Genomic DNA, 25906 nt, shown 5'->3' with positions numbered 1-25906 from the left:
TAAAATTCAAACTATGGACCTTAACCTGCTGGGCCCTGTGTGCTCTGGACCCTGCTTTCCTTTCTACTCTCATCTGGAGCCATTCTTCTCCCATTCACTCTGCTCCAGTGGCCTCCTTCCATCCCAAATGGGCCAAGCTACATCAAACCACAGAAATTCTGAACATTCTCTCCCCAATGCCTGCATTGCTTTCTCCTCTTGCCATTAAAATGTAATTTCTCAAAGGGGATTTCTGGGCCCTCCTCCCATCTATATCTCCAAATGTTGTTCTCTAGGATGCTTGACTCCACTCCATATAATCCATTTGAGCAAAAGTGCTTGACAAAAAAGGAGAAATCAAGTAAAGAAAATGGCAGAGTAGCATAGTAAATATTCAATCTAGATACCATGCTCCCATTAACCTGGCTCCCTGGTGTAATCCACCTTAGTAGGTGAGGAAAGGAAAGAGGAAATGATTCATTCAAGATGCTGTCAACAGTGAGGGCTCAGGCACTAATATTTGGTCAGAGTTTCTGACTCTCCTTTCAGTGTCCCTTCCCAAAGACCCACAGTCATCAAGTGCCTCATTTTTCTGGAGCTCCAAGAAGATACTGACTCTTAGGTTATGGGCCCACCTGAATTACTGAACCCAGGAAAGCAACAAAGAAGATACAAGCATTCAATAGGAAAGACTAATCTTTTTTCTCTTTCTCCTCTCCATCATAAAACTCATTCTAAAGCATTCTTTTTTAAGTTTTGTTTTATTTTTACTTGGCAAATAATAATTGTACACATTTGTGGAATATAATGTAATATTTCCATACATAATTGGTCACTTTCCACAGCATTCTTTATCACAGAAATGACTTTGAACCTGTCATATAATATGTATTATTGTATTTATTTTCCTGCTTCTTTCAACTTTCCCAAAATGCTAAGACACACAGTGATGATCTTGAGGTTAAAATAATATTTCTCGGGCTGGGGTTGTAGCTCAGTGGTGGAGTGCCTGCCTCACACATGTGAGGCACTGAGTTTGATCCTCTGCATCACATAAAAATTAAAAAAAAAATCAAATAAAGGTATTGTGTCCATGTATGACTTAAAATATTTTAAAAAAATAAAAAAATAGGGCTGGGGATGTGGCTCAAGTGGTAGCCCGCTCGCCTGGCATGCGTGCGGCCGGGGTTCGATCCTCAGCACCACATACAACCAAAGATGTTGTGTCCGCTGAAATCTAAAAAATAAATATTAAAAAATTCTCTCTCTCTCTCTCTCTCTCTCTCTCTTTAAAAAAATAAAAATAGAATAATAATAATATTTCTCTTAGAATAAAGAGAATACAAACATATACTGCCTATGTGTTCTAGATATTCTATTTAGTTAGTATCAGGATTCCTTTTTTGCAGATTATAAGAACAAGGCACTAAGAGGCTAATTATGGGTTTCAAAGTCACACAGTTACTAAAAGAAACAGCTGCTATCATAATTGCCATGTGTTTGACTCAAAGACCTGTGTATGGAACCAAGCACAGAGCCTCCTGTTTCAATATAAAAAGTGGAACAATAGGACCTCCTATACACAAATGATTGAATATGATCTGGTACATCAACTTTGCAAAGAATTTTGGTTACGTTTATCTGGTAATGCCTCAAATGGATCCACAGTTATATATCAAGAACAGATGTGCACAAGATCTGTATAAGAAAGACCTCTGCACCACCTTTTGTAAACATCACAAATTTGAAGACAACTGAAATACCCACAAACAGATCATTCTGGATAAATAAATCATACTCCAATCATGCAGTTGAATACAATATATCAGTAAAAATGAATAAACTAAAGCTACAGCTATTAAAATATAGATGAATCTTAGAAACAAAATCTACATCTAAAAATAAATATTTAAAAAAACTACAAGTTACACAGTACCATCTATTTAAATAGGTTTACATATACTTGTAGACTTTTTTATGAAGTGTTATTAATACATAGATATTTAGAATCTATTCCAGACTTACTTAATCTTTTCACTTGATATTCTCTTTCTATATATTATTACTGAATGTTAAATATACTCATGGTAAGTTATGTTCCTGAATTATTATATCTCAAGATATTTCCTTTATAAAATGTTAATCTATTTTTTGTAAAAATATATAACATTCACTGTTACCAAAAGTAGGCATAATAATTATCATTTATACACATTTTGTCTTAAATTTTGTGGATTGGTTTTATTGCCTTTATTGCTGCAGAAACAAACAAAATTTCCTGTCATTTGCTTTATTCTTCTTATAAAATCATCAGTAATTTTAATTTAGAAAATTACTATCAATAAATTAATCACAGTCATTTTAACTCTCTGTCACCTACAAATAGTTTTTGCTTTACTCTAATGCTTGCCTGAAGACTCCACAATCAGCAACAGGCCTTCAATAAACTAGGACTGTCTTAGAGCCCTGTGGAAATGGATGTCACACAAATGGCAGGTTGACAGATTTGGCCAGTAAAGAAACAATGGGTTTCTTTTGGATTCAGAGAGTGTTTTACTTTTATAGACAATAGCTCAGTGGTAGGGTGCTTTATTAGCATATGCAAGGTCCCTGGGTTTAATCCTCAGTAGTGCCATAAAAATACAAAATAAAAATAAAAGGATAAGTAGCCAAAGGTAATACCCTTTGGCTCAAATGCCAAATATTCTTGTCCTTTGCATTGGGCAAAACAAAAGAGGCCAAATAACTGCAACATGGATGATAGGATATTCTGTTTCTGACGAGTCAAGTTTGTCCCTCACTTAGAGTTTTATAACCTGCAGCTGTACCCCAAAGGAATGAGGCAGAAAAAATCACACCTCATCAGAATTCAAGAGGCAATTAGAAACTCTCATGAGTGAATCAAGTGAGAAATGGTGTGGTGATAGCTGCACAGAAAAATGCCGTGCTCTCGTGCTCTAGGAGGACCAAGAGGCACTCTTCCAAGATTTGAATGAGCAGTGGTTCAAGCCTTGGCTGGATGGCCTATGCTGATACATGCAAAGTTGTTAGAGTGCTGAAAAGGAGTTATTTCCCCCAAAGGAACTATGCTACTCATGTCAGCTCACAGACACTTGAAAGGACACATTCATGGGTACTGGCTTCTGAAGTTACTAATGGACCATGGACTTGTAGAATTCTTTTTAGTTGAGAAGAAGTTGCACTTGGGAAATTGCTAACCCAAAATCCAGCAGAGCAAGCATTAACCCCACAGGATTGAACAACCTGATGAAGAATTATTGTATGGTGGTTTGGGGAATATTGTTGATGTTTTAATCTTCTATACTCTGGATATAAAATGCAGCTCTGTCTTTTTTATACTATATTGAACCCATAACACTTTAGTAAACTTGGCATCTGTAAACTGAAATGAAAAAATTGCAAATTAAACTTGTTCTCATTGCCTTTCCGCCCTCTGTAAAATTCAAAAAATTGAATTGGGTATTTTTATTTTTCATAGAAATATAATTATCTGTACAGATTCCATAAAAATCTGTCCTCCATTCTACCAGGATTAATTGGCAAACTTGTTTATGCAACTAAGATCTTCCCCACAATGTCATATTTGAGAATGATACTCATTAAAACAGGCATAGTCAGCTACAGTTAGAGAATTAAAGTTGACATTAGAGGACCCACTGAGGAAAACTGGCTTGGTACTAGGTTTACATGGTCCCCACATATAGGTGAGAAAGTATGGTCATTGTTGACAGGATAGCAACACTGAGATAGTTTGGAAACCTTAAGAAGAAACAATTGACCAAATTACATAAATTGCAGGTGAATTATGGTGGGACAGTTTCTTGGCTTTCCTTCGTAGCCCTGAGATAAGCAAATAATAAGAGGCTTTCAAAAATCCAATGTGAAAAACCCACAGCTAACATAATAATCAATGGAGAAAGCCTGATTTTTTTCCCTTTAAGATCAGAAAGAAGACATTTGCATTCAAATTTGTATTGGAAATTACATCCAGAACAATTAGACAAGAGACAGAAATTAAAATGCGTCCAAATTGGAAATGAAGATGTAAAATTATCTCTGTTTTCAGGCAAAATGATCTAATCTAATATTGAGAAAAATCTAAGGATTCCATTAAAAGGGGGCTGGGAGTGTAGCTCAGTGGCAAGACAGAAGCTTAGCGTGCATGAGGCCCCTGAGTCTTGTCTGCAGTGCGTGCGCGCGCGCGCGCACACACACACACACACACACACACACACACAAAATTCCATAAAAGAAATGCTAGATGGGTGTGGTGGAGCACACGCAAACTATTTGGGAGGCTGAACCAGGAGGATGGCCAGGTTTGAGACCAGTGTAAGCAATTTTACCAAGACTCCATCTCAAAATAAAAAAATAAAATGGACTTGGAATGTGGATCAGTAGTACAGTGTTCTTGGGTTCAATCTGCAATATCTCCCCCCAATAAACGTTGGGACTAATAAATTAAAGAAATTAAAGATACAAAATAAACACATAAACATGAGTTGCATTTATATACACTAACAATATAAAATTTGAAAAGGATATTGAGACAACATTTCCACTTAAAATAGCATCAGAAAGAATAAAATAGTTAGGAATACACTTAACCAAGGTGGCAATATACATCTACACTGGAAACTACAAAATGTTTTGGAAGAAACTATTTTACATTTATTTTAAATGTTCTTGGAAGAAATGTTTTGGAAGAAACAGAAAGAAATTGAAGACATCCCATAATTACAGATTGGAAGATAATATAAAGATATCAGTATTAACCAACAGGATACATAGATTCAATGCAATTCCTATCAAAATCTCAAAGACGTTTTTCAGAAAAAGGAAAATTCATCCTAAAATTCATATGGAATCTCAAGGGATCCTCAAAAACCAAAATAATCTTGAGAAAAAAAATTAGAGGTCTCATTCTTCCTGGTTTCAAAACTTTTTACAAATCTAGTTATCAAAATAGTGTGGTACTGGCATAAAAAACAGAAATATAGATAAATGGAATAGAACAGACCATCCAGAAATAAGCTTTCACACATATGATCAATTTATTTTTCATGAGGATGCCAAGATTATTCAATGGACTAAGGACAGTATTTTTAACAAATGTGTTTGGAAAACTGGATATCCACATGCTGAAGAATAAAGTTAGACCTTTCCCTTACAGGATATGCAAAAATGAATTCAAAATAGATCAAAGACCAAAATGTAAAAGCTAAGACTATAAAACTCTTAGAAGAAAACCTAGTAGAAGGGGGGATAGGAAGGGCAGCAGAATAGAATAGACATTATGATTGCTGTGTGTATATAGGTGACTCTATGACCAGTGTGATTCTGCAATCTGTACAATTAGAAAAATGAGAAATTATACCCCAATGAATTAAATGTATGAATTGCCAAGATCATTGTAATGTCATGTGTAGCTAATAAAAAATTAAATTAAATTATAAAAAAAGAACCTAGGAGAGAAGATTCATGACATTGAATTTGGCAATGAATTCTTGGATATGATACCAAAAACATAGGCAATGAAAGGTAAAATAGATAAATTGGACTTCATCTAAATGAAAAACTTTTGTTCATCAAAGGACACTATTAGCTGAGTGAAAAAACAACTCATTCTTGGAACAATGATGCATGCTTCTAATCCAAGTTATCAGGAGGCTGAGGAAGGAGGATCACAAGTCAAGGTTAGCCTCAGCATCTTAACAAGACCCTGTCTCAAAATAAAATTTTCAAGTGGTGGGAATGTAGCTTAGTGTTCCTGGGTTCAATCACCTGTACAACACACACACACACACACACACACACACACACACACACACAAATAGGTAAAAAACATGAATGGCTATTTCTTTGAAGAATATATAAATATAGCCAATAAGCACATGAAAAGATGTTCAACATCAATAATCATTAGGGAAATGCAAATCAAAATCACAATGAGATACCAGATCATACCCATTAGAATGGCTAATATAAAAAAACAAAAAATTATATATGTTGGAAGGATGTGGCAAAATTAGAACCCTAGCACATTATTGATGGGAATGTAAAATGGTGCAACAACTATAGAAAACCACACGAAAATTTCTAAGAAAAAATAAACATACAAATAGTATAGGATCCACCAAGTCTACTTCTAAATACATACATTAAAGTATTAAAAGCAGGGGCTTGAATAGATATTGTATGCCAATATTCACAGCAGCATTATTCTCAACAACCAAACTGTGGAAATGACCCACGTGCATATAAAGGGATAAAATGGATAAACAGAATGTAGTATATACATATAATGGAGTATTATTCAGCTTTTTAAAAGGGAATAAAATTCTGATACATGCTACAACTTGGATGAAATTTAATAATACTATGCTAAATAAAATAAACCAGACACAAAAGGACAAGTACTCTATTGTTCACATCAATAGACTTAATGATAAGAATCATATGATCATCTCAATAGACACAGAAAAAGCATTTGACAAAATACAACACCCCTTCATGTTCAAAATGCTAGAAAAAAATAGGAATAACCGGAACATGTCTCAAAATCAATAAGGCTATCTATGCTAAGCCCCAGGCCAACATCATTCTAAATGGAGAAAAACTGAAGGCATTCCTTCTAAAAACTGGAACAAGACAGGGAGGACCTCTTTCACCACTTCTATTTAACATAGTTCTTTTGAAACACTGGCCAGAGCAATTAGACAGACAAAAGAAATTAAAGGGATACACATAGGAAAAGAAGAACTCAAATTGTCACTATTTGCTGATGATATGGTTCTATACCTAGAAGACCCTAAAAGTTCCACCAGAAAACTTCTAGAACTAGTAAATGAATTCAGCAAAGTAGCAGGATATAAAATCAACACCCACAAATCAAATGCATTTCTGTATATCAGTGACAAATCCTCAGAAAGGAAAACTACTCCATTTACAATAGCCTCAAAACAATAAAATAAAATACTTGGGAATCAATGAAAGAGGTGAAAGATCTATATGATGAAAATTACAGAACCCTAAAGAAAGAAATCAAAGGAGACCTTAGAAGATGGAAAGATCTACCTTGCTCTTGGATAGGAAGAATTAATATTATCAAAATGACCATACTACCAAAAATACTATACAGATATTATGCAGTTCCATTTAAAATCTCAATGACATTCCTCATAAAAATAGAAAAAGCAGTCATGTTTGACTCCATTTATATGAGATATGTTGAGTAGTCAAATTAATGAAGTATAACTGTGGTTATCAGGAGCTGGAGAGAGGGAGTTTGGGAAATTATTGTTTAATGGGTAGAGTTTCAGTTTGGGAAGATTAAAAAATCTGGAGATAGGTGTTGGTAATGTTTGCACAACAGTGCTAATATATTTAATGTCACTATACTGTACACCAAAAATTGGCTTACATGGCCAATTTTAAATCATGTATATTTTATCACAATAAGAAGTATGATTGTAACGAAAACTCTCTGCAAAGAAAATTAAGAAGAGCTACATAGTAAATTAGCATTTCCAATTCATTTATGTAAATAATCAATGCAAATCTAATGGGTTCAACCTTATTTTGTGGTCAGGAATAACTGTTCTTTGAAATTAATATTTATCAGAAATGGAGAGGGATGGGGTTGTAGCTCAGTGGTGGAGTGCTTGCCTAGCATGTATAAGGCACTAGGTTTGATCCTTAGCACCACATATAAAAATAAAGGTATTGTGTCCATCTACAATTAAAAATATTTTTTAAAGAAATGGAGACTAGGGACTGAGGTTGTGGCTCAGTGATAGGGTGCTCATCTCGCATGGAGGAGGCACTGGGTTTGATTCTCAATACTACATAAAAATAAATAAAATAAAGATATTGTGTCCATCTACAACTAAAAAAAAATACTTTTAAAAACTTTTTTTAAATGGAGAGACTGGGGCTGGGGTTATGGCTCAGTGGTAGAGCACTTGCCAAGCATGCATGAGGCACTGGGTTCAATCCCTGGCACCACATAAAAATAAACAAATAAAATAAAGGTATGTGTCTATCTACAACTAAATTTTTTTTTAAATGGAGAGACTAAGCCAGGCACTGTGGTGCATGCCTGTAATCCCAGTGACAAGGTAGGGTGAGACAGGAGGATCCCAGCTTCAGCAACTTAGTGAGACTCTCAGAAACTTAGTAAGACTACATCTCAAAATAAAAAATAAAAAGAGTTGGGGATATAGCTCAGTGGTACAGCACTCATGGGTTCAATCCGCAGTACTTAAAAAAAGGAGACTATCAATTAAAAGTGTTTTTCAATGGAAAATTATGTGTTATTTATAGAACACCCTCCTAGATGCAGGATTCTGATTCTATGAGAACTATCTTATAACTCTGTAAGAGGTAAATTAGAGCATTGGAAATAACCCTTGTCTATAAAAATGCAAATAAATATTGTTTGTTAACAGGAGAAAGGGATGCCCCTCCCTTCTGCTCGGGAAAAACAACTCTGAGAAAGGGGCTAATTATTTTCGGTTTAAAAACAATGGAGGTTTAAATTTTCATGTGGTCATATCTGTCAATGTTTACTATACTAGATATCAAAACTGAGAAATTTTGATATATTTATTATTTTAATTCATTTAAAGCCTACAACACAATATTCATTTCATCATATAAAACTATATTGCACATTCACATGAAAAATGTATTTTCAAAAACAGTCATGATATTTTTTTTAAATTGAAAATATCTTTCATATCTATCCTAATAGAAGTTTGTTGGATTCTTATATCAGTTCATATACTTAATGTGTTGCCATACCATACATAATATGTGTCTGGCAAATTTCACCATACAGCTGTGAATTAATTAGAGTAGAAAAGGTAAATTTGACATTGTCTTACAGATCCCATGAAAGTTCACCTAGAAAAATAACCAAAAGAAATTACTCTTTAGTAAAGTAGTATAATGTAACATTATCAAGCAAGACCTAATTTTTAAGCAAATGGGTTTATAGCTCTACTAAATTTGATATTATTTAGTTTGTTATACAAATATTTTAAAATTATCAGGAGACCACAATTCAATAACTAAATTGCGTTCAATTTTACTGGAATAAATTTTTTTTCAGAAAAACCTATGTGGCTCGGAAAAGAGTCATTGGTTTGGACATAGCATGCTCTCCCTGGGCAGCAGGATCTCCAGAGATACAGGTTGTCCGTATCTCTGGAGATGATGGTTGAGCACTTGGTCTGGTGGGGCAGGTGGCTACCCTTGTTGGCAATGCACTGAAGATGTCAATAAGAAAATAGTTCATGATATACATGACATCTAATGAAATGCAAAATGAGGGTGAACCTGCATCAGAAACTTTTAGACATAGATGGAGTAATTTGTCTTGGCAGCATCTTTTCACATCCTTCCCTTCCGTTTTTTTTTTTTTTTTTAATGTCTAATTGTCTAATGTCTTTCTTAATCTCCCCCTTTTTGATACTGGATATTTAATCCAGGGGTGCTTAACCACAGAGCAACATCCCCAGCCATTTTTTAAATTTTTTTTTTTTTTTTAGTTTTGAGACAATGTCTCACTATGTTGCTTAGGGCATTTCTAGGTTGCTGAATGTGGCTTTGAACTGTTGATCCTCTTACCTCAGTCTCCTGAGCCACTGGGATTACAGGCATGTGCCACTGTGCCCAGCTCTTAAAGCATTTCTTTTTCTTTAAATATTTATTTTTTTGGTTGCAGTTGGACACAATACCTTTATTTTATTTATTTATTTTTATGTGGTGCTGAGGATCAAACCTAGGGCCTTGCACGTGCTAGGCAAGAGCTCTACTGCTGAACCACAGCCCCAGCCCTTAAAGCACTTCTTGATAAAGACAGATTTAGAAGAATGGTCAGCCATGATGGACATATTTTTCAGTAGCTTGGAATTAAAGGGGATGCTGATTGGTGAAAGGGTGTTGCTCATTTATAGGCCCTGTAGTCAATCGAAGTCTTGCATATAATGCCTGATTGCATGAAATGCAATGAAGCCATTATCCAATTAGAAGGCATGGAGTATTCAAGCTTACTGAAAGCTTCCTGTAGGCTCCATCGTGAGCACTTTGAAGATGCCATCTACAGTACTTAAATTGCAGAAATTTTAGCTTCAACTCCTTGAGAGAATCTGACCTTCTTAACCATTGTCCATGATGCCCAGAGAAATGACACTGGCAACATTTGGGTATTTGTCGAACAACACAGACTCTAATGTCATCCAGGGTTAAGCCACTCTGGCTTAAGCAGGAACTCTCTGATATGGAGGAGGAACTCCTGGAAAACAAGAGGCTTGGCTGACCGGCCACTGCTTCCAATTCTGATGAAAAACCTCAGTCATCAGAAAAAGGGAAAAATGGTGAAATCAGTCTCCGAACACAGAACACGAACAAAATAGATTTATTAAAATGTAAAATATCCTTAAACATTAAACGAGTTTAAAATTGTTTCCTTCACAACAATCTTAGGTCCTAGGGAATAAAAAACCCTAAACCATATAATTTGTGAACAAATGTTAGAGTATAAGAGCTCTTGGCTAAAAACAAATATTAAATGACACATCTAAGTAGTCTCCTTAGGGAGAAAAAGGGGACAATATGGGAAATATTCAATGTAACAATGATCTCTTTCAAATGTCTATGATAGTGTGTCTGAAAATATTGATTAAAATATATGAATTTGTGGGGAAAATTAACCAAAGAAATTAAACTCACCTTCTCCCCTAAAAAGGGACTTAAAGACAAAAAAAATGGGAAAAATTGAGGTAATCATTGAGTCACTATCTCAAATGGCCAGGCTTCGAAAAGTACTACATGTCATATCATTAAAGAAGAGGTGTTTTTTTTTTTCCTGTTAATTAGATGATGTCAGATTATGAGGGGAAAATCTCACTTTTATTTGAAGAAAATAAAATGTGAAGAAAGCATGCAAGAAGAATCCTGAGCACTCACATTCATAAATAAAAATATTAAAGTCCTATTTAAAATATTAACAATTATGTCTGGAGTCACAATAAAAGAGTAACCAAAAAGGACAAATCAAGATCCATTAAAGAATACAAATATGTATTAGTAAAATACAAATAGAATTCATCTGATGAATGTTAAAGGACAACCGAAAGTCTTCAGTTACTCTCAGTACACACTTTAAATTCCTTTGTTAATATGATGAAATGGATAATGTTTGTTTCATGGTGAAATTGTAGCATTACCATCAACAGAATCAGGACTAAGTGATAATGAGCCCAATCATCAGGACTATTATTTATCATTAACTGGTATATTAGTTTTTTTTTTAATAAAAGGCCTTGAAAAAGGATTTTATTGCAAAGAAGAACTAAAGAAAACCTATCACAAAATCATTTGCAAGTAAATCCCCTAAGGGAGTATCACATGACTGACTCACACATTTATAATAAAATTTTGTGAAACCAAAGGCTTTTTTCAGAGCCTTGTATGTGTCTAGATAAAGAGCTGCCACATGCTTGGAGGAAACAATAATCCATTAAGTCATTTAATTTATATCATAGTAATTGTTGGTGCTTCAAAGTGCCAATGTGTCAGTATGCTCACACAAACATTTTACCAAAGTTATTCTAACATATTGGTCTTATACAGATTATATTACGTGAAAAGGTATTTTAATATATCAAATCCATTAGGATAATCATAGTGTTTTGGCCATTTTTGGCCATTAGCAAAAGAAATTAAAAATGCACCATAATTTGGCTGAAAGTGCAGGGGCAATTAAGACAGATGAATCTTTTAAGTAGAGAAAAACATGAGGTTTTATGCTAAAAGACCAAAAGGGCCAATTGATACATCTGATTATTAACCTGGTGGGAAAATGAGGAACAAAGAGACTAAGCGAGCAGTCATGCTTTAATTTTCTGTTTTATGAAAAACATTAAGAGAAACAGCTTTAATGGATGCAAGTAATATATTGAAAACAGAAGCCTGGCAAAAATAGTGTTTTGGAATAAAAAGACCATAAACTTTTTATATATATATATATANCTAAAATGCTGTAGTCAACCCTCCATACAATATTTGAGCATTCATTCCATTCAATTGGCTGGGTTTACATTCTTGCAACGGTATTTAAAAGCAACATTGTCGAGTCTCCTCCCTCAGACCGCCCAATCTCCCCCCCACCACACACACAAAATAAACCCTTGTGGTTTTCATTAAAATTCTTTTTTGATCAACTTCTCAACAAGAGGAAAATGACAAAGGGGTTCAGAGAGGTGAGGGGATACCTGCTCAAGAAAAGTGGGTGGCAAGCAGACGTCAGTTAGTAGGCGGGGTGTGTCGAGCTCCAACTCTGGAGCTGGGAAGTTCACGTGACCTGCCAGTTGTGGTGCCCGCCCTTCTTCCCTTCGGTGTTGCCCGGGAGCCATCCGCTCCGGTCCGGTCTTCTAATTGTTGCTTCAGCTTCTTTCAGGTCAGCGTGAGGGCGTTGCACCTTGCTAACGGGACCCCAGGGTGGGTACCGACGAGGGGAAGGTTGGAGGTGGGGTTTGGGTGACGGGAAATTGGCCCGAGTGTAGATAGAGATGGCAGTGGGAAAACGTTGGCTGAGGGGGAGCAAGCAGCCTGTGGGCAGAGAGGGTAGAGAAGAGGAATACCCCAAGTATTCTTGCCGATTTCTAGGCACCTCCTCTGCCCTCCGTCCATTTTGGAGTCTGAGATGGTGGGCCGGTGAAGCGCCCCAGCAGTGAGATAGTGGAAATAACCACCCTCTACCATTCCGTACGTAGAGGAGAATATTGATCGCGAAGGTGGGAATGCAAGTTGTGTCCAAGGCAGAAGGACACGCAGACCCAAACGTAATTTGGAAAACATCGTAGTCTGGCGCCAGAGGCTTGAAAAGAAATGGCGGCTGGGGTGCGGGAGGGGGTAGTAGAGGGGAAGGTTGGGTGAGGAGGGCCTAGACTCAGGATAGGGACCCGAGTCCCTGTCAATTCACAGAGACCGCCTTCTCCGCCTCCGCGTCTCCTCTGCAGGTCTGTGCGTCTGTTGTTCCCAGCGCTCTGCGTGGCCTGAAGAGAGGAGCAACCCGCCCAGGATCCTTGCAGGTGATTGCGGGGGGTGTGGGGGGGAGCGGGCAGCACGGACTTGGACCCAGAAGGGGTGAGAGTGCAGAGGACATGGCCTCAGGCAGAGTGTGGGGCCTCACCGCCCACCCCCACAACATGGAAAACACGCACCTTGACACGCTGAAGCAGCGTGGAGAAGGTGCCAGGGCTTGCCAGGGAGTGGTTGGCTCGCTGTGGGGGAGGAATCTAGGGTAAGGGGCACACTTGGAGGGCGGGGCTAGTTTAGGGGAACCCTCAAAAGGACAAGATGTAATGCCCTATGGACCTGCATCGTCGTCCCACCCCCATCCCCATCCTTCACTCTCCCAAGTATCCTCTTTGTCTTCTCTTCTCTCTACCTCCACTCCCAGGACAGGAGAGGGAGAGGAAATCGTGTCATGGAAGAACTTTACAGTGAAAATGAAGGAACACCTTCCAACAAAGGAAAGAGGGAAAATGAAGAGCCACAGGATGAGGAAAAGCCAGAAGAAGCCTGTACTCTGAAAGACAAGGAAATATTAGAAAACGAGGAAAAGACTGCAGATGAGGAAATGCTGAATGACAAGGAAAAGCCAGAGAGTGAGAGAACAGCAAAAGAGGAAGGAAAGCCAGAAAGCAAGAGAAAACCACAAGAGGAGAGAAAGCCAGAGAGTGAAACAAGGGCCGCAGGAAAGCGCCCCGCTGAGGATGACATACCCAGGAAAGCCAAAAGAAAAACCAACAAGGGGCTGGCTCATTACCTTAAAGAGTATAAAGAGTCCATACATGATATGAATTTCAGCAATGAGGATATGATAAGAGAATTTGACAGTATGGCTAAGGTGGAGGATGACATGAGAAAAAGCAGACAGAAATTAGGGAGGCTTTTGTGGATGCAAAGAAATTTAGAGGACCCCTTCTACCCAAGGGGCCCAAGGGAATTCAGGGGTGGCTGCAGGGCCCCACGAAGGGACCTTGAAGACATTCCTTATGTGTAGTATCCCTAGCGAACATTTGCCAGGTCCTGTGCTTTAATCTTTTACTAATACTTTCCTTTAGGCATCCCTCCTGTTACCAGCAGCGCTTTGACCCACCTGCAGCATTCTATGTGTCAGTAGCAGACTTTCATTCACTGCATGGAAAAATGTTTATAGTTCCTTTGTAAATCTAAAAAAAAAAACTTGCAGAACCCTATATATATGGCATCAACCCACTTATGTAAATCTACAAAGATATTTACATAGTAAACTATGTAGAGAAAACAACTTTAAAGTTGTATTCACTGAACAATTAACTGGTTATTTGTGGCGATTTTCTGTTCTTTTTTGTTTGTTCATCTGTCCACTGTCTCCTAAAAGAGATTAATGTTGTCATAAAATTAATAAAAGATAAAATCAGGGAAATAATACATAACTAATCAAAAAACTGTCCAGTAAACTTATAAAGGCAGTGGCGACATTAAAATTCTGTTATCAGGATGTAAAATAATAGATAAAAATTGTGTTACCTCTGGGACTCCATTCTGGAGCAATCTAATGGTTACTACATGTCTATTGTTGTAAAGGACTGTATTGTCATCTATGAAATGGGAATAAAACTTGTCTTCCAGGCTTGTGTACAAAATTAAATGAGGTATTGAGTATGTTGGGCTGGCTCCTACCTTTTCTGCTGCACTAACAGAACCAATACTAACAGATACTTGGTGGAGAACTGAGGGAGGTCTCACAGGTCTCATCCATGTCCAGAATAAATCCAGACAACTGAAAGGTGAGTACCAGTGTCCCCTGGGTAGTGTCATGTCTCCTGGGTTTGTACCTTTTCTCATGGAAACTTAAACCTCCTTAAAGTCCCTTCTGCTGGTGGTGGGCTGGAAATGATTAACTAAAGCAACACGGTGTCCCAACCACAGGGTGGAGAATTCTTCTTTACCTGCAACAGAGTCACCTTAACCCAGATGGGTACCCAATTGTCACTTGGGTCTTGATGCTTTATAAAGTTCATATAAAACACTCCTTTCCATACTTTTTGTTGATTTAGTTGTCTCCTCAGGATTTAGATACTGGAGATTGAGCCAGGAAAACAAATCTGAGAGAGCAGATGCTGTGCTATTCTCATCTGGTAATCTCCTATCTGCTGACATTATTTTTCCCTTAGGAATTGTCTCCCAGGAAATTCCTGTTAAGCCCTACCTTACCATTTCAACAGATTGTTCTGCCTATGTAATTTTTTGCCCCCTGGATTTTTGTTAGCCTTTTATTTGCTTACAGTGTTTTTCAAATAACCTTTATTTTAGGACAGTTACAGATTTAGAGAATTATTGCAGTGGTAATGTAGAGCTTCTATATATTCCATACCCAGTATCCCTACTCTTAACATCCTACATTAGTGTTTTGCATTTGTCATAACGAACCAATATTGACAAATTATTATTAACTGAAGTGTATTCTTCATTCAGATTTCCCCTGATTTCCTTTTTCTATCCTAGAATCCCATCCAGGTTACCACATTATATTTAGTCATCATCTCTCCCATAGGCTCCTCTTGGCTGTGAGAATTTCTTAGACTACTTGTTTTTGATGACCTTCACACTTTTGAGAACAATGATCATGTATTCAATGTCCCACAGGTTGGATTTGCTTTATTTTCTTCTTGTGGTTATACAGGTGTTACATGTTTGGGGGAAAAAATCACAAAGGTAAAAATGTCATTCTCATTCCATCATATAAAGAGTACAAACTATTCAATATTATTTACCACTGTTGATGTTAAACTTGTTCACCTGGCTGAGGTAGTACTTGTCAGTTTTCTCCTTGGAAAAGTTGCTATATCATTTCTCCCTTTCCAAACTACTCTTTGGAATAGTCACTATTGGCAGCACACACTATGCTCCACCTCCTTGATAATAGTAGCTACAAAAATCATGTCTAATTCTAACACATAGGATATTTTACACTCCTTTATTTATCTATTCAGTTTATTTATATCAATATAGATGCATAAATATTTATTGTATCATTTGAATTATAATGCAGTACTATTTCACATTTTGTTGCTCAAATAGTTCCTGCTTTGACAATTGGGAGCTTTATCAGTTGGCTCCTGTATTCATTTGGCATATTCCATCATTGTATTGTGTGGGGTTTTTGTTTTTAGTACTTTCTGGCACTAAAAGATGTTCCAGCCTTATCTTGCATATTTTCTGCCCTGTTCCTGGAATCAGCCATTTCTTCAAGAAGCCCTGGTAACTTTTGTTGGAAAATGGAATTTTAAAAGCAAGATCTAAACTAGGCACAATGATGCATGCTTGTAATCCCAGCTACTCAGAAGGCTGAGGCAGGAGAATCACAAGTTCAAGGCCAGCCTGGACAACTTAAGGAGACTCCCCCATCTCAAGATAAAGAATAGCAAGAACTGGGGATGTAATTCAGTGATAAAGTACCCCTGGGTTCAATCCCCATTACAGAAGAAAAATAAAAGCAAGGTATGAGTGTTTGGCATAACCATTGCTGTAGGGATATCATTGCTTCTAGGCTGTTTCTGTTAATAGAACAAGCAAATATATATGTATATAGTAACCCATATGTGTGTGTGTGTGTGTGTGTGTGTATACCTTTATGTTTACACAGAAAATTTTAAATATTTCTCTATATAACCATCTGTGTTTATATAAATCTAAATATAAGTTTATAATGGTATTTCTACAGCAATCCATTACTACATGGATCATACTAAGCTCCTTTATCTTTAACCTTCCAGTTAAAGAAACCTGTCTCCTACTCTCCATCATGTTTTTTTTAATTATTCAATTTCAGTATTCATGCATAACAGTTTCCAAATTGTTTCCCTTGTGGAAACAACTTTACCACCCAGAATAAAATGTTATGTATTGTTTCTTTTGCCTTTAGTCTTACAGATGCTACTCATTTCCAAATTTACATGTCAGTACATTATTCCCCAATTCCTTTCAGTGAGATTGTTGCATACATTTGTAAAATGTTTAGATTCTTTTGTCATATTCTACATTTGGGGGTTCCTATTATAAATGATCTTTATTTGTTCATTGCAGTATTGGGTATTGAACCCAGGGCCTCAGACATCCTAGGAAATCTCTACTGAAATATACATCCCAGCCCTTTTATTTTTTAATATTTTGAGGCAGGATTTTTCCAAGTTGCCCAGTCTGACCTCAAATTTGGGATCTTCCCACCTCAGCTTCCTAAGCAGCTGTGATTACAGATGTGAGCCCCACACTCATAAACGGTATTTTAAAATTTCAAATTCCAACTGTTTTGTTTTGTTTTTTTTTTTTTTTGGCTAGTATATAGGAAAGCAATTGACTTGTGTATTAACCTTTATCCTGGAAACTTGAAGCCAGGGGTTTGTCAGTTCTTTGGCATTTCCCATCATCCTCATAGAAACAGTTCTATTTCCTTCTGATCTATTTATATATGTTTTATTTCCAATTTTCTTATTACACTAGCTAGGAATTACAGTATTATGTTTAATTGGAGCAATGAAAAAGGACACCAATGCCTCCCTTATACCTAATTTTAAGTTGAAGAGCATCACTTTCTCACCATTAATTTTGATGTTAGACATAGTTTTTTGGAGATGTTTTTATCACATTGAGGAACCTCCTTTCTAATTCTATTTTGTTGAGTGTTATTATCATGAATCTGTATTGAATTTTGTCAAATGCTTTGTCTTCATCAAGTGATGTGGTCATATCTTTTTCATCTTTTATTCTATGATCATATTGTTTGATTTCCAAATGCCTAGCATAATTCTTATACATTTGAGTTGTCAGTGTTTTGTTGAGGATTTTGCATCTGTTTTCATGAGACAGATTCATCTGTAGTTTTCCTTTTTTGTAATGTTTTATCTGGCTTGGGAATTAAAGAAATGCTTGCCTCAAAGAATGGCTCTTTCTGCTCCTATTTTATGTAAGAAATTGTGAAGAATTGGTATTATTTAATTCTTAAATGTTTGGTAGGTTTCATTGTTGAAACTTATGGTCCCAGCAATTTCTATTTTGGAAGGTTATTAATTATTGATTAAATTTATTTAATAGATAATAGTCTATTCAGGTGGTTTACTTATCCTTTTGTGAGTTTTGGTAATCTGTGTCTTTCAAGGAATTGGTGAACTTAATATGTGTTAACAAATGTATAAGCATAGAATTGTTCATAGTATTCCTTCATTATCCTCTTAATGTCCATGGAATCAGTAGTGATAACCCCAAATTTTTCTTTCTGATATAGTTATTTAGATTGTCTTCTTTTTTCTTGGATTGCCTGGGAAGAGATGTATCGATTTTACTAATCTTTCTAAATAACGAGTTTTTTGTTTCATTGCTTTCCTCTATTGTTTTTCTATTTGCAATTTCATTGATTTCTCTAATTGTCATTATATCTTATATTACTCTTCGAACTCTACTTTCCTGAGGTGAAAGCTTTGGTTATTGATTTTAGATCCTTCTTCTTTTCTTGTATATCCATTTAAGCTAGAAATTATCCTGTAAGCACTGATTTTGTTATATCCCACAAATTTGATATGTTTTAATTTAGTTCAGAATGCATTTACATTTCTCTTGGGAATTCTTTCACTCATACTATGAAGAAGTTTGTTTCATTTTCAGACATTAAATGTTACTGATTTTTAGTAACATTGAGAGCATACTTTCTTGATTTCCTTTCTTTTTAATTTCTTATGGTGTATTTTAGGGCCTAGAACATGGTCTCTCTTGGTGGCGAATGTTCTATGTAAGCTTGGTGGGGGAATAGTATTCTTCTGTTGGATGGAATATCCTATAAATTAGGCCAAGGGTCAATTAGATCAAGTTGATTGATAGTGTTGTTCAGATCAACTATATCCTTATTGATTTTCTGCCTACTTAATCTATCAGCTACTGACAGGGGGGTGTTGAAGTTGTCTACTCTAATAATGGATTTGTGTATATCTTTTCAGTTGTATCAGGTTTTGCCTCACATATTTTGATACTCTGTTAAGTGTATACATCTTTGGGATTATGATGTGTTGTTGGAGAATTAATCCCATTATTATGTAGTGTCCCTTTTTAACCCTAATATTTTTTGTTCTGATATCTTCTCATTCAAATATTATATAGGTACTCCAGTTTTCTTTTGAATGGTATAGTATGATATATCTTTCTCCATTACTTTATGTTTAACCTCCCAAGGTATTATATTTAAAGTGGGCTTCTTATAGACAACTTGTTGCTATTTGTTTTTAGTACTGTGATCAAATCCAGAGCCTTGAACATATTAGGAATGTGCTTTATTACCAGTGAGCTACACACCACACCAGCCCTTGGGTCTTGTTTATTTTTTATCTACATTGACTATTTCTGGTTTTAATTTGTATATCTAGACATTCTCATTGAAAGTGATTCTTAATATATCTGGATTAATATCAACCATGTTTATAACTGTTTTCTGTTACCAGACATTTCTTCATTTATCTTCTCTGGTTTTAATTTATTTTTTGGAGTACCTGGGATTGAACTCAGGGGCACTTGACCATTCAGCCACATCCCCAGCCCAATTTTTAAAAATATTTTATTTGTTAATTTATTTATTTTTTATTGATTTTTTTAATATATGACAGTGGAATGCATTATAATTCATATTGCACATGTAGAGTACATTTTTTCATATCTCTGGTTGTATATAAAGTATATTCACACCAATATGTGTCTTCATACATGTATTTTGGATAGTGATGTCCATCACATTCTACCATCATTTCTAACCCCATACCCTCTCTCTTCCCCTCCCACCCCTCTGCCCTATCTAGAGTTCGTCTATCCCTCCTATGCCCCCCATCCGTACCCCACTATGAATCAGCCTCCTTACATCAGAGAAAACATTCAGCATTTGTTTTTTTGGGATTGACTAACTTCACTTAGGATTATCTTCTCCAATGCCATACATTTACCTGCAAATGCCATGATTTTATTCTCTTTTATTGCTGAGTAATATTCCATTGTGTATGTATGCCACATTTTTTTTATCCATTCATCTACTGAAGGGCGTCTAGGTTTGTTCCACAGTTTAGCTATTGTGAATTGTGCTGCTATAAAGATTGATGTGGCTGTGTCCCTGTAGTATGCTGTTTTTAAGTCCTGTGGGTATAGACCGAGGATAGGGATAGCTGGGTCAAAGGGTGGTTCCATTCCCAGTTTTCCAAGGAATCTCCATACTGCTTTCCATATTGGCTACACAAATTTGCAGTCCCACCAGCAATGTATGAATGTATCTTTTTCCCCACATCCTTGGCAACACTTACTGTTGTTTGTGTTCTTAATAGCTGCCATTCTGACAGGAGTAAGATGAAATCTTAGAGTAGTTTTGATTTGCATTTCTCTAATTGCTAGAGATGATAAACATTTTCAAAATATGTTTATTTGTAGTTGGACAAGATACCTTTATTTTATTTACTCATTTATTTTTTTATGTGGTGCTGAGAATCAAATCCAGCGCCTCACATGTGCTAGGCAAGCACTCTACCGCTGAGCCACAGCTCCAGCCCCAAGATGATGAACATTTTTTCATCTATTTGCTGATTGATTGTATATCCTCTTCTGAGAAGTGTCTGTTCAGCTGTTCAGGTCTTTGGCCCATTTATTGTTTAGGTTATGTGGTTTGTTTTTGTTTTTGGTGTTTAGCTTTTTGAGTTCTTTATATACCCTAGAGATTAGTGCTCTATCTTATGTGTGAGGGGTAAAGATTTGCTCCCAAAATCTAGGCTCTCTATTCACCTCACAGATTGTTTCTTTTGCTGAGAAGAAACTTTTTAGTTTGAGTCCATCCCATTTATTGATTCTTGATTTTAATTCTTGCTCCACAGGAGTCTTGTTAAGGAAGTTGGGGCCTAATCCCACATGATGGAGATTAGGGCCTACTTTTTCTTCTATTAGATGAAGGGTCTCTGGTTTAATTCCTAGGTCCTTTGTCTACTTTGAGTTTTGTGCATGGTAAGAGATATGAGTTTAATTTCATTTTGTTGCATATGGATTTCCAGTTTTCCCAGCACCATTTGTTGAAGAGGCTATCTTTTCTCCAATGTATGTTTTTGGCACCTTTGTCTAATGTAAGATAACTGTAATTTTGTGGGTTAGTCTCTGTGTCCTCTATTCTGTACTATTGGTCTACCAGTCTGTTTTGGTGCCAATACCATGCTGGTTTTGTTACTATTGCTCTGTAGTATAGTTTAAGGTCTGGTATACTGATGCCACCTGCTTCACTCTTCCTGCTAAGGATTGTTCTAGCTATTCTGGGTCTCTTATTTTTCCAGATAAATTTCATGGTTACTTTTTCCTATTTCTATGAGAAATGCCATTGGGATTTTGATGGGAATTGCATTAAATCTGTACAGTGTTTTTGGTACTATGTTCATTTTGATAATATTAATTCTGCCCATCCAAGAGTAAGGTAGATCTTTCCATCTTCTAAGGTCTTCTTTGATTTCTGTCTTTAGGGTTCTGTAGTTTTCATTGTATAGATATTTCACCTCTTTCATTAAGTTGATTCCCATCCAGCCCAATTTTATATTTTATTTAGAGACAGAATCTCACTGAATTGCCTAGCACCTTGCTTTTGTTGAGGCTAGCTTTAAACTCATGATTCTCCTTCCTCAGCCTCCCAAGCCACTGGGGTTACAGGATTGTGCCATTGTGTCCAGTATTTGCCATGATTCTGTTTTGTCTCCTCTCTTGATATCTCAATTTTATTCCTTTAAAAAATGTTTTAGTGATTTCTCTAATAATACTCTTCTGTTTAATCTGCTTGTAGTTCAGTTGACTTAATATAGAGTACTTGTCATGTCATTCTTTTCATACTCTATAATCACTCAATTCATTGTTGCTATTATTTCTTTAGGCAGTTATCTTTTATATCAATTAAGAATAAGAATAACAAAATGTTACTTTGCTTTCATTTACTCCGTTTCCAGTACTCTTCCATTCTTTATGTGCATCTAATCATTGACCAATATTCTTTTCCTTCTGCCCAAAGAAAAAAAAATTAACATTTCTTGAAGGGCAACTTTGTTGGTGTTGAATTTTATCAGTTTTTGTTTGGCTGAGGAAGTCTTTATTTCCTCTTCACTTTTGAAGGATATTTTGCCAGATATAGAATTTTAGGTTGGTTTATTTTCTTTCAACTCTTTAAATATTTCACTCTACTCTTTTCTTGTAGAAATCTCATGATTTCTATAGCTAGATTTTTCTTTGGAGTCTTTATTGGAGTTTTCATCTCTCTGGCTATATTGCCTATCTATTCTTTTACGTTGTCTGCTTTTTTCATTAGTGCACGAATTATTTTAAATTCTTTGACTTATAATTTCAAACACTGTATCATATGTGAGTCTGGTTCTCATGTTGCTTTATCCCTTCAGATCTTTTTGTCTTATCTTTTGTAGTGTTTTATTATTTTGTCATTAAAATCAGATGTGTCATATCAGATAATAGGAACTGAGGTAAATAGGCCTCTAGTGGAAGGATTTATGTTAATCTGGCTAGGAGTTGGGTTTTGATTCCTTTTTGCTGTTATTATAGGTGTTAGATTTTTCAGTGTTCTTGTTTCCCTTCTTTGGACTTTCCTAAGTAGTCTTCAGAGAGAGTCTGAGTCATTTGCAGCTTTTTCCATTGTAATTAATATTATTACACTAGACCCTTGATAATATGGTGGTAAGAGAAGAGATAAGGGGGGTATTCTATATACTTCCAATTAAACTTCCATCTTAATGGACGTATTTCTTTAACACAAGTTAAAGACCTTCACAAGGCTTTTTTTAAAAACATATCCTAATTTCATTTTAGATGATACAGAAAGTCAGAGGGCAATGGATTGGGGTAACTAACAGTCCACCACAGCTCCAAGAAAAGGCTCTCATAAAAATCATTCCCTTAGAGGGTACACATTTGTTATAAAGAAAGCTTTGAGGTACAGGGACAACACCCTCTTGAATTATACAGGCTTATCTTCAAGTGTACCAGGAATACCTTGGAGGCCACAGATATGGGTTTCAGTACCAACTGTGTCTTTTTTCCCTTCAAAATGGAGCCCAAAGTAGCTGACTCTTCCCCACCACCAAGTACACAACTCATAAACTGGTAATGCAGATATAAGAAAGATAGTAATGCACATAGAAAGAATAGCAATCAAGCTGTCTAATATCATGGATTATTGAGTCAAACCAAGTTCCAATACTATTTCTACATTGTTCTATGTATGTCCTTAGGAGAGTTTAGTACTTGAATTGCTTCAATCTTTATCATTTCAGATTTTTATATCTGCTTGTTTTATTTTGTTTTGGGTGGTACTGGGGATTGAGGCCAGGGCCTTGCACATTCTAGGCAAGTGCCTTGCTACTGAGCTACATCCCCATCAATTGTTTTTTTTTTTTTACATATGATGGACCTTTATTTTCATTCATTTATTTATATGTGGTGCTGAGAATCAAACCCAGTGCCTCACACATGCTAGGCAAGTGCTCTACTACTGAACCAGAACCCCAACACCCCCATCCATTTTTAATATTATTTTTGAGACAACGTCCTGCTAATTTGCTCAGACTAACTATGAACATGCAACCTTCCTGCCTCAGCTTCCCTAGATATAGATGTGAACTATTACACCCAGCTTTGTTCTATCAATTATTGATAGACATATGTTAATATCTCATGATGGTTGTGGATTTATTTCTCATAGTTCTGCAATTTTACATTTTATCATGAAGGCACACATTCAAAGTCACACATATACATAAAATATAGAGCTAAATTATTTATTACATAATGAAAACCTGGATTACAACCACTCATATCAAGAAATAAAATAACATTAACACCCCAGAGATACTACTGATATCCTCTCTCAATCATTCCAACTTCCCTCCCCACTAGAGATAATAATGATATTGAATTTTGTGTTAATCATTAATTTTCTTTATATTTTATGACTTAGGCAGTATAGTTTAGTTTTATCAATTGTTTAACTTCATATAATTGGAATTATGTAGCACATATTTTTATGGCTGGCATATTTTATTAAATAGCATGTGAATTGGACCAAATCTTTATGCCCTCTCCAAATTCATATGCTGAACTCCTAATTTCCAAGGTGATAGTGTTGGGAGACAGAGGCCTTTGGAGGGTGATTAGGTCATGAGAACATAGCCTCCATGAATGAGATTAGTGCCCTTATATTAAAAAAGGACCCCAGAGAGATCCCTTAACCTTCTGACACTTAAGGTTACAGTAAAAAGAGTGTCATTTATAAGGAAGTATGTTCTCACCAGGTATCAAACCTGTTAGCCTCTGATCTTGCATTTCCCAGCTTCAAAAACTATGAGAAATTAATTTTGGTTGTTTATAAGCCACTCAGTCCAGGTATTTTATTATAGCATCCCAAGCTAAAACACTACGCTTATGATATTAATCCATGTTTATGTTAAAATATTATGTTATTTTCATTGATGTGTAGTGTACTGTTAGTAAAAATAACACAATTTATACTATTATTTTACTCTTTATGGACATTTGGGTTATTTCCAGTTTTAAATTTTATAAATAATGATGACATGTACATTGTCATTTATGTATCTTGGTTTATGTGTGTGCATATTTCTGTTAGGAAGCTATTTATGAGTGGAGTTACATATTCAACTTTAATAGATGACATCAAACTTTTCCAAAGTGCTTGTATCAATTTACACTCTTATCAGCAGTAACGAATTCTCACTTTTCTATATTCTCATCATCACTTGTTATTTTAATTTCATTGATAAATAATGAAGTTGAGCACATTTTCATATATTTTTGATGATTTGAGTATCTTCATTTTTCAATTTTTTTTAGTTGCAGATGGACACAATACATTTACTTTATTTATTTATTTTATGTGGTGCTGAGGATCAAACCCAGTGTTTCACATGTGCTAGGAAGCACTCTATCACTGAGCCACAAACCCAGCCCAGTACCTTCATTTGTGGGGATGGGGGGATAGTGGGGTGCTCTACCACTGAGCTACATCCCCCAGTACTTTTTTTCTAGTACCAGGAATTGAACCCAGGGGCACTCAACTACTGAACCACATCCCCAGCCCTATTTTGTATTTTATTTAGAGACAGGGTCTCATTGAGTTGCTTAAGGCTTTGCCATTGCTGAGGCTGGCTTTAAACTTGTGATCCTCCTATCTCAGCCTCTTGAGCTGCTGGGATTACAGGCATGTGCCACGGAGTCCGGCTCCTTTTTATTTTTGGTTTTAAGACAGGATCTCACTAGGTTGCCCAGGCTGGCCTTGAACTGTGATCCTCCTGCCTCAGCCTACAGAGTAACTGGGATTCTGGTGTGCACCACCATGTCTGGCTGGATATCCTTAGTGATTATATTATTCTCATATGGTTTTTGTCCCATTATTGGCTTTTATATGTTTCCACATTGCTTTATAGCAGTTTTTAATGTATATATTTTATATCTGAGCTCTTTGTCAGTGAAATATATTGCAAATAGTTCACCCACTCTGTAGCATATTTTTTTACTCTCTCAATGGTGTCATTTGACTAATGGAAAATCTTACCTCAGCCTAATCAGAGTTCTCATTTTTTTCTGTTATAATCAACACATTTGTGTCCAATTTAAAAAGTCTCTTCCTACTTCATAATTATGAAGATTGTTATATTTTTTCTAGAGATTCATGTACAATTGACCAGAAGTGGGTTTCTGTGTATTGTATTGGTGTTCTCTCTCTAAAGATTTACATTCAGAAAGCTAGAGATACAGGAAAGCCATGGTGTAAGTTCTC

General features: G+C 36.0%; 2 protein-coding genes across 5 annotated transcripts in view; both read left to right on the top strand.

The window, feature by feature from the left end:
* Positions 1-12395: 12395 nt before the first annotated feature.
* LOC107152423 (transcription elongation factor A protein-like 4) lies at positions 12396-14721 on the top strand. 3 transcript variants are annotated; one of them, XM_048796842.1, is made up of 3 exons: positions 12396-12466; positions 13029-13100; positions 13477-14721. In XM_048796842.1, the coding sequence occupies exon 3, from the start codon at positions 13499-13501 to the stop codon at positions 14075-14077; it is 579 nt and encodes a 192-aa protein (XP_048652799.1). In that variant the 5' UTR covers positions 12396-12466; positions 13029-13100; positions 13477-13498; the 3' UTR covers positions 14078-14721. The 3 variants fall into 3 exon arrangements, with proteins under 3 accessions (XP_048652799.1, XP_015353436.1, XP_048652798.1); XM_015497950.2 differs by having other exon boundaries at positions 12402-12466; positions 13472-14721; XM_048796841.1 differs by lacking the exon at positions 12396-12466 and adding an exon at positions 12712-12851 and having other exon boundaries at positions 13472-14721.
* The window catches only part of LOC107152501 (transcription elongation factor A protein-like 3), a 29817-nt gene continuing 16933 nt past the window's right edge, over positions 13023-25906 (top strand). Inside the window, exon 1 of one of the 2 annotated variants that reach the window (XM_048796843.1) lies at positions 13023-13100. The gene's annotated coding sequence lies outside the window, so the exon portion shown is untranslated. The remainder of the gene's footprint in view (positions 13101-25906) is intronic. The other variant, XM_015497995.2, reaches the window with a different exon arrangement.

This window comes from Marmota marmota, unplaced genomic scaffold (assembly GCF_001458135.2).
Source record: "Marmota marmota marmota unplaced genomic scaffold, marMar, whole genome shotgun sequence".
Lineage (NCBI taxonomy): Eukaryota > Metazoa > Chordata > Mammalia > Rodentia > Sciuridae > Marmota > Marmota marmota.
The sequence above is the reverse complement of the archived record's forward strand: the minus strand, read 5'-3'. Positions and strand labels throughout refer to the sequence as shown.